Raw genomic sequence first — 9,322 nt, 5'->3', positions numbered from 1 at the left:
GTGAGGTAAAAGAACGTATGTAGACAATATAAATGACGTACAAAAACTGTATGGCTGTTACATGTCTAGACTGAAAATTAATGATTTACAAAAATATGCTCTCTATTCACATTTGGACTTGATAAATTAGTATTTTGATTACAAGAATACAAAATCCTTGAAAATCAACAGAATGAATCACATACACCTTGGTTTTCCAAAATTATCTTTCGATTACATCGACATATTTTGCTGACTTTATATACTGGGGTATATACCCTTCTCCTTATTTGTGAGAACATTTATCAAGTTTATCGTACTGAAAATTTATATTATAATATCTGTTCACAGTTTCCTCAAGTTGGTAGAAATTAAAGTCTCAGTTTTCAAAACCTATAAGCTGTAGACACGAAAATTGCAAAGGATAGGTATCACAGTATCTCGAGAACAAAAATATTTAGTAGACATAGAATTGTGCAGTCTTAGTCATTTTATAAACTTCACAATGATTCTATGTGTTTGAGCAAAATAATCTAATACACATTAGGTTACAGCATAATTATTATGCTTATGATTTATGACTAATCGTCGTCCTGTGTTATTAATGGTATGTTAGACCCGAATGTCATATCTAAAAACTTTTACTGCATATAGTTTATGTAAATATAAAATTAACAAGTTTATGTGTATTTTAACAGTACTATACATTAGACACTGTAAGCCTATACATGTCAGTCTATAGCTAAACACATTATAAATGTGTACAGCCGCTTTTTTTAGCAATGCACTGTTACTACATGGAATAAGCTCTACAGCGTATATATTTAGTAAAGTTAAATACATTTGACACGGATTTTCAACATTTGAAGTAAATACCTAAAAAACAAAATATTTTTAGTGAACGATGCCTCTTGGCCTTTGGATACCTTTTAGATATTTCCTACTTTACTTATTTCTGACTCCTTGGTCATATAACTTAACTGTTTTACAGCAGTCAGGCAATTAATAAGTTTTCATTTTTATTCTCCAATAACCGTGAAATACCGCACCAGCAGTGCGTACAGCGAGCTACGCCCGCTGTCATACTTCCTATGTACATGTACTATATGAAAAACGTTCATTTTCGAAATATTTATTAGAGATTACTGTAATATTGTTTAGGTGTGTTTCAGTGCATACGCCATCTTTCAACAATTTACACATCAAGGATTATTCATGCATAAAACTTTAAGGCATTTAGAGTGGATAGTTTGTAAAAAAAGGTCTTTAACCCAATTAGTCAAAAATAGGTCGAATTAGATTCGATGTGTATACATTATTATGGCTGCTGTATGTTATTATATGTTTCGGAAAAGTGGAGTTGGATAATACAAAATGGACCTGTAAGTATGATGAAAACACTCCTGCTCTCTCTTAACATGCATGCAAAATATCGGCTGGTCGATAAGTTCACTGGTCACTGGTGGATCAAGTAACGTGTAAGTTGCTGGGTCATGCAAAAACGTATAGTCGGATGTAGATGAACGTTTCACAATCTTGTATATATTCAGCGAATATATACAGGATTGTGAAACGTTCCTCTACATCCGACTATATGGGGTGAGTTATGCCTTTCTTTGTTTTTGGCCTCTTGGGTAGGGTAGCGACTATGTATGGTGAACATTTTGTTTCTCTACATGATGGATACAGTCTACTCGGGTGTTCCGAATCGGCCTAAAATACCGGTCAATCTAACGTTTTACAGCTGTCAGATGACCAAAAATACTTTTGCAAAAAGTAGAAAACACATATGTAATACATTAGTCAACCGTCGGTTGAAAACGTTACCCTTTTCAATTGTAAATCACAATTTAAAAATGTCGTATATTACCAAGAGAGACTATTTTTAAAGAAATGCTTACTTTATTGTCCGGTGATGCGCGCAAATAAATAATATAGAGCCGCGCCGTGAGAAAACCAACATAGTGCATGCGACCAGCATGGATCCAGGTCAAGTCAGGATCCATGCCGTTCGCTGACGGTTTCTCTAAATTGCAATAGACTTTGAAAGCGAACAGCATGGATCTTGACCAGACTGTTCGGATGTGCAGGCTGGTCTGGATCCATGCTGGTCGCAAACGCATATATGTTGGTTTTCTCATGATGTGGCTCAATTATATTATACATTTTCGTGATTAGACTTACAAAGTCTGTTGATATTAATTAAGAAATCTGTTATGATGTGTATTTCTTCCTTCATACTGACACCGACATTTTTCAAGAAAACCATTTTCTCCCTGGGTCCATTCCCAACGTTTAGAGTCTTGCATTTTTTTTTCAGAAAATGCTATTAACCCTTATTATGCTGGACACGACTGATTCTGCCTTTGCGACCAGTGTAGATCATGATCAGCCTGCACATCCGTGCAGTCTGATCATGATCCGCACTGTTCGCCATTCAGTCAGTAGCATTTTGGTAAGCACCCCTTTTAACAGTTAATGGTACTGTCCAAATAGAAAAATGGACGAGGTACTGTTCCGGTTTTGGGAGGTCAGGACGAGGCTGATTCTGATGAATCTTTTTCAGCATATATCACTTCATTAAATAACGCGTATAGACTATACTGTACATGTTTACAGACCGACTGGAAAATGATGATCTGTGCGGAGAAGAAATAAAGATGGTTGATGCCGGTATTTACACAGCTGTTATAGAATACAATGGAGGGTTAGACGATGAAGACAACTGTAGTCTTTCTGTTACACCCTGGTCTGAGTGGAACAAACTGATGTTTCAAATTACAAGTAACATTTCATTGCTATTATTGTACATTGTACGGTATTAAGGTAGTGGAATTAGACTTTGATAACCTAAAATATCAAATTAGACTTTGACCTTAAAAAATCAAAATTAGGCTTTAATAGCTTAACACATCAAATTAGACTTTGATACCTTAAAACATCAAATTAGACTTTGAAAGCTTAAAACATCAAATTAGATTTTGATAGCTTGAACCATCAAATAAGAATTTGATACCTTAAAACTTTAAATTAAACTTTGATAGCTTAAAGGGACTCAGATCATTCGACAACATTTTTTTTCAGGTATCTAGAAAGGAATGCTATATTTCTTAAGAAAGCTTTAAACTTAATTACTAAAAAACTATATGTTACAGAAAAACATAAGAATTTACTGTTTTTACTACTTTTTACGATGAAAATAAGTAAACTGTCTTGATTATAAATATCTATATTTAGAAGCATAATTCTCTAAGTCCGCTATAGACGACAGGGAAATGTTTTTTTTGCCGCGGCGGTCCGGGGTTCGATTCCCGACGAGCTCATCCTTTTTTTTTTCTTGATTTGAAATTTTTAAAATAATTTTAGAAACAAAACCTCATATTCTAATGTTCATGATATGACCAAACTTCAATTTTAAAGAAAGATTATTTTTAGCCAAATCTGGAGGCCAGTGCCTTTAAAAAAAAATTAAAATTTGATGTATGATAAAAGTAGTGTTTTATGATATGGAGTCTGGTAACGAGAATGGCTTTCTCTTAAATTCTCACAGTATAAATTTAGTATAATGTCAATGTTCTCTCTTCGTACTTTCTATTTGAGCCGTGCCATGAGAAAACCAACATAGTGGGTTTGCGACCAGCATGGATCCAGACCAGCCTGCGCATCCGCGCAGTCTGGTCAGGCTCCATGTTGTTCGCTTTTAAAGCCTATTGGAATTGGAGAAACTGTTAGCGAACAGCATGGATCCTGACCAGACTGCGCGGATGCGCAGGCTGGTCTGGATCCATGCTGGTCGCAAAGCCACTATGTTGGTTTTCTCATGGCACGGCTCATTTGTAAACGTAATATTTAAAAAATACTTTCCTTCTTTTCCGTTAAGGCCTAAACATTCTTTGTTTCCGGTAACATGCTCAAAAAACTAGGGTATATGGGTCGGTTTTTTTATTAGGCTAAGTGAGACTTTTCGGAAATTATTTTTGTGTCAAGATTTGAATACAATAAGGGAGTTATGCCCTTAGAGCATCAGTAAGTTGATTTCTAACATCACTGACCATGTTTAAAGCATAGAAAAAGTGCAATTTTGCAACTTTTTGTTAAAAAGGTGAAACAAAAATTATCCAAAGCCATAAAAACATTTAGGGTCGGGACAAAAATTTAGGATAGGTCGAGATATCGGAAACAATTTTTTACGCCTTATTTGGATTCGAAATTTGAATAATTATTTGATATAAAGGATAATGTATAGTTGTGCTTTAATCATTACCATTTATTTCAGACTTCAAAATATTGTTTTAAATTACAGGACATTCCAATGATGGTGATTCGTGTTTGTCGTTTGCTCAAGGGGAAAATGGAGACACAGAAATTCCCGGTAACAAGGTTTATATACAATGATAGTCAGATTTGTCATTGGTCAGTTTCAAGACTTTATTTACAAAGGCAAAATTTATCAATATGTTAAGAGTTTTTGGGCTTGTCTTCAATCAATACAATACAAACGATACAATACATTATAAGTTTTGAGTCGGCAAGAAGACAACATTACAAAACTTAAGCTCTGAAGAGCTTTTGAACCGAATACAACAATTAAAACAAATTTAACAGAGTTATAAAAGCGCTACAAGAAAAAAAAATGTTAAGCATACAATCTCAATTATGTAACATTGCATAAATGTGAGGTTGGCAGATTGTAAACCAGTGAACACGTTCATTTGTTCTTAGTGATTGATAAGGTATTGTTCTTACTTTCAAGCTCCAAAGTCATATTTTATCTACGCTGTATTGTAGGACTCTACGGTGAATATTGCGGCCCATTTCAACCCCCGTTAAACCACCAATTTGTTGTTGAGAAGTTACACATTATCTACAAACCACATACGGAGCATTTTTACTTTTCCCAGGTCTTCGAAATTGTGGTAACAGTGTTTAAAGATAAAGGTGGGTATGACTTTAACTTTTGTGTATGGTTCCGAATTTTCTGTCGAGCACACTGCATATGATCACATAATTATATATTTAATTCGTAATTAGATTTATAAACGAGGTTAGAATAGAAGTCTTGTCAACATAATTATATAGAATGCCAAAAGTCAGTTCACGGTTCCAGGTCTTACCTACTAGACAAAGCTTTAACAAATCGTGCAACTTCTGTCTCTAGATCTTTTTATTTTTCAGGAGAATGTCTCGACTATCAGTGCGATAACAAACGATGCATTCCGCATGACCTCAGATGTACTGACTACAACCCGTGTGGTGACTCGTCCGACTGTCCGTCTGACAGTCCTAATCACATCGCAGTTGGTAAAATCTTTGGTATTATAGTGGGTGTGGCAGTGGGTATTGTAATACTGATGATATTTATCAGATGCTGGATGTCTGCTGCAGGTAAAGAGAGTGACGACTGGGACTCGGAACCCAGACTTCCCTCGATGGTATGACACAACTTAGTTTATTTATTTAATTATTATTATTTTCATTTTTTGAGGGGTGGGGGGTTAACGTTATACTGTCACAATTATAGGTAATATTGCGACTTTCCAGCATTTCATGTTTGAGGAAGACCCGAGATGCCCTTTGGGCATTATTTCATCAAGGACGGGCACCAGGGCAGATCCACCGACCTTACGTAAGCCTGCTGGATCGTTTCCTCACATAACGAATTCTACGCTCCAAGCGAGGCTCGAACCCACAAGTTATTTGAAGTCAGCGACCTTAACCTGTCGGCTACTGATGCCCTTACATTATTTAACTTTATGATTTAATATCACTATGTTATATTTGTGACCTTGATTTCACATGATATTTACAAGACAATATTTCATTCCCTTTTTGCAGCGTAATGCAACTTCTTTGCATCACAGTATGTGTGACCATATTGCGGCGGTGTGGTGCTTGGAATACTTTTAAAACATGATTCAGTTTTGTAGAACCAGTACGATAGTAATTGGTTCATGTATACATCCAAAACGAAACATCAATTGAATGCAGATAAAAACATCTTACCTGGTGCCCTTTCAAAATGACAGAAACTTTTTATTTATCACGTTCCTATTTCCATTAACTTTATATACAGTTTCTAAAAGAAATGTTTTATAATTTCATAGTGAAAAAAATGTAATTAGAAGGCAATGACTGTAAACATATATTTTCATAATGCATAGGATGGAGAAAGAACACCAAGTCTTCACGACAGCGGCTTGCAGTCGCAAACACGATTTGACAATGGCAGTCTCGATGATAGTTATTGGCAGTCGTTCTCACGTAGCGATGATCGATTTTACAATGACAGTCTCGATGATAGTGATTGGCAGTCAGAGACACGTGACGTCAGTCGGCGTCATGATTCGGATGAGGTAAATAGTAGTAAGGGCCATCTGATAAGGGTTTCGTTGACCACAAATAATCGTCTTTAAATTGTATCTTATTTCTTATGCTTATATTAGTGCCTTATTTTACAAATGTAGAATACTGTATATTATTGTTATACTATTGTTAAAACTTTTAAAGGCACTGGCCTCCAGTTCGTTCGACAACAAAAAGAGGATTTTTAGGATGTAGAATACATTAATTATACTATTGTATACTATTGTTATACTATTGTTAAAACTTTTAAAGGCACTGGCCTCCAGTTCGTTCGACAACTAAAAGAGGATTTTTAGGTATCAGGAAATTAATGCTATATTTCTTAAGACAGCTTTGAAACTTAGTTACTGACAGACTATATGTTATCGAAACACATGAGAATTAGTTTTAATTACTAATTTTGACATTGCAAATTGAAAAGCGTTTGTAACGCTTTACTCGAGGTAAACTGCCTTATTTATAAACGCTCGTTAATTACGTATTATTCCTTAGTGTATTAGTAACGACAGCGGAGAACCTTTTATTGCCCCGGCGACCCGAGTTCGATTCTCGACTTCGGCGTCTTTTTTTTCTTCTTGATTTTGGCATTTTCAAGATAGTTTCAATGTTCCTAATATGACTAAACTTCAATTTTAAAGAAAGATCATTTTTAGCCAAAATGTGGATGTCAGTGCGTTTAAGTAATCTACGACCATTTCGAGCGCACGTACAATATGTATACGATCTGAAAACGAAAAGTTATAAACGGTCTTCATCTAACTTACAGTAGCACTATTGCATTGACGTCTCTCAGATTCGTTCGTTCTCTGCACGGCCTGAAAATTATTTTTCAAATACACCCCCGGTGGAAAAATACACTCCTCGATGGATCTTTGTCAAACTGTGTCTGCGGCATCATTGTAAAGCTTAGATAATTCATCTCCGCTACACATTTGAGTCGATTTGCCAACGAGCGCTAAGGACAAGCAAAGCTGTCTTGTTTTAGAAATGATATTATGGTGCTAGGTATAGTTATTTAAGTAAATGCGTGTTGCATGTTTAAGGAGCATGCCATGTTCATTATTTGTGCACGTGTGTTAAATGTTTCTGTGCATGCAGTTGGGTGTTCGTTCAAGACACATCTGTTATAAGAGATTTATTATTATTTACATGTTCTTTTCACTTCAGAGTTTAGACATACAACCGTTTTATACTGGCGAAGGTCGCCCTAGAGGTCCGTTCTATGAATCTAGGGATCTTGGGACCAACCAACAAGAAAATACAAATCGGGATCACCAAACAGACACCACAGCTGCATCAAACGTTAGTCCTTCCGATCCTATCCTTAACAACGTGCATTCAGAGCCTTTCCTTGTAAATGGAGTGCAGAATAGAACAGAAGTAGAAATAGAAATGAACACGAACGTTGTGCCCGAATCAAATCATAGTTCAGCTGAAACCTCGGACAATGTCACGAGACAAAGAGACTATGAACGAGACTATGAACGCCCTCCGCCTTCATATGAATCTGTTATGGCTGATAAAAAATACTTTGCAGTGAATTCTTAAAAGAAAGTTCTATCAGTTTGGTCCCCAGTCCCCTAGTTTCCCTGCCTGGCAGTTCGTTCACAGACTGAAATGAAATGAAAGTGAAATTAAGTCACGAGTTCGACTTCCATAAGGGATATTCGGGGTATGTGACGAAAATCTGCGATATTTTTACAGACGAAACTACAGGCTGATCACTACCAAATAGAATGTAAGCCTCCGCTGGTCACAACTAGTCCAAATATAAATAGTACTAATCTTTTTTCCTTTCCTAGTGCATTTTCTCGACAGCAACATGCTTACTTTTACCCTACCGCGTTTCAGTATGTATCACTTTGCATTCTGTTGAAATCGGCATGTTCCTATCACATGCTAGGTAAAAATGGCGGCGTAAGAATTTAATGTCTCGAAAAGAGAAATTGAAAGAAGCGAAAGGTAGTAAATTCAGCGGTATGTATTTAACGAACTGTAGTTTTCTTTCTTATATAAAAGTTAACACCCCCTTTTATTTTTGTTTTTGTAAAGTAGCGATCTAGTTCTTTATGGGAATATAAGTCTATGAAAATCTGATATGCTAGAAAATGTCGAAAAACCGTTATGAAGTAAGTGGATTTTATATGAAATAAAGAACAGCTGGATTTAGTGGTGTTCAGCCTACAGTGTCATTCGGTGTAACGAGTTACAAATTGAACTGAATTGTTTGATCCTTTGTGTGCTGTTCCTGTTTGTGTGGCCTACTCAATTTGTCATTTTGAACGAAAATATTAATGGGCCAAATAATTTCACAAAGATGTTTATATGAAAATTATTCTTTCCACGTAAAATTAAAATGATTATAGATATATTCAACATTCAAACTTCTCCCGACAAGTTAATGTGGACGTAAAAAACGATGTGCAATTTATACATGTATAAGGATTTTGCAAGGTAAAAAGAAAGAATAACGAAAATCTCTAGCTGTTACGGATTTGGTGGACAAAACAGTAACTATCTATATAATGCGTCCTATCTTGCTGTCTGTATAATATTCTTGGTGTTGTATTACTATTTATTCAATATTCTATGATATTATAAATTTTTTAAATGATGTATATATTTGTTAATCGGATTTTACTTCTATCTTGTATTCATAGAAAGATTTAAAATGCATGAACTGTTTGTGTTTTTAGCTCACCTGAGCACGAAGTGCTCAAAGGTGAGCTTTTGTGATCAACCTGTGTCCGTCGTCCGTCGTCGTCCGTCCGTCCGTCCGTCTTCAACAATTTGACTGTTAACACTCTAGAGGTCACATTTTTGGTACAATCTTAATGAAACTTGGTCAGAATGTTACCCTCAATAAAATCTTGGACATGTTCGATATTGGATCATCTGGGGTCAAAAACTAGGTCACCAGGTCAAATCAAAGGAAAAGCTTGTTAACACTCTAGAGGTCACAATTTTGACTCAATCTTAA

The 9,322-nt window shown here is 35.6% G+C and overlaps 1 protein-coding gene across 2 annotated transcripts; it reads left to right on the top strand.

The window, feature by feature from the left end:
* The first annotated feature begins 1,052 nt into the window (after positions 1 to 1,052).
* Positions 1,053 to 9,016, top strand: LOC123550324 (uncharacterized). 2 transcript variants are annotated; one of them, XM_053545042.1, is made up of 8 exons: positions 1,053 to 1,361; positions 2,599 to 2,763; positions 4,283 to 4,351; positions 4,768 to 4,917; positions 5,155 to 5,411; positions 6,141 to 6,197; positions 6,258 to 6,332; positions 7,510 to 9,016. In XM_053545042.1, the coding sequence occupies exons 2-8, from the start codon at positions 2,640 to 2,642 to the stop codon at positions 7,888 to 7,890; spliced, it is 1,113 nt and encodes a 370-aa protein (XP_053401017.1). In that variant the 5' UTR covers positions 1,053 to 1,361; positions 2,599 to 2,639; the 3' UTR covers positions 7,891 to 9,016. The 2 variants fall into 2 exon arrangements, with proteins under 2 accessions (XP_053401017.1, XP_045194688.2); XM_045338753.2 differs by having other exon boundaries at positions 1,054 to 1,361; positions 6,141 to 6,332.
* The last annotated feature ends 306 nt before the right edge of the window (positions 9,017 to 9,322 follow it).

This window comes from Mercenaria mercenaria, chromosome 6 (genome assembly GCF_021730395.1).
Source record: "Mercenaria mercenaria strain notata chromosome 6, MADL_Memer_1, whole genome shotgun sequence".
NCBI lineage: Eukaryota > Metazoa > Mollusca > Bivalvia > Venerida > Veneridae > Mercenaria > Mercenaria mercenaria.
The sequence above is the reverse complement of the archived record's forward strand: the minus strand, read 5'-3'. Positions and strand labels throughout refer to the sequence as shown.

Bases quoted from the DNA above. Each gene is read 5' to 3' on its own strand.
- LOC123550324 (XM_045338753.2), top strand. From the start codon at position 2,640: ATGGTTGATGCCGGTATTTACACAGCTGTTATAGAATACAATGGAGGG. The intron at 2,764-4,282 runs GTAACATTTCAT...TTTAAATTACAG, and splicing joins ACTGATGTTTCAAATTACAA to GACATTCCAATGATGGTGAT. The intron at 5,412-6,140 runs GTATGACACAAC...CATAATGCATAG, and splicing joins AACCCAGACTTCCCTCGATG to GATGGAGAAAGAACACCAAG.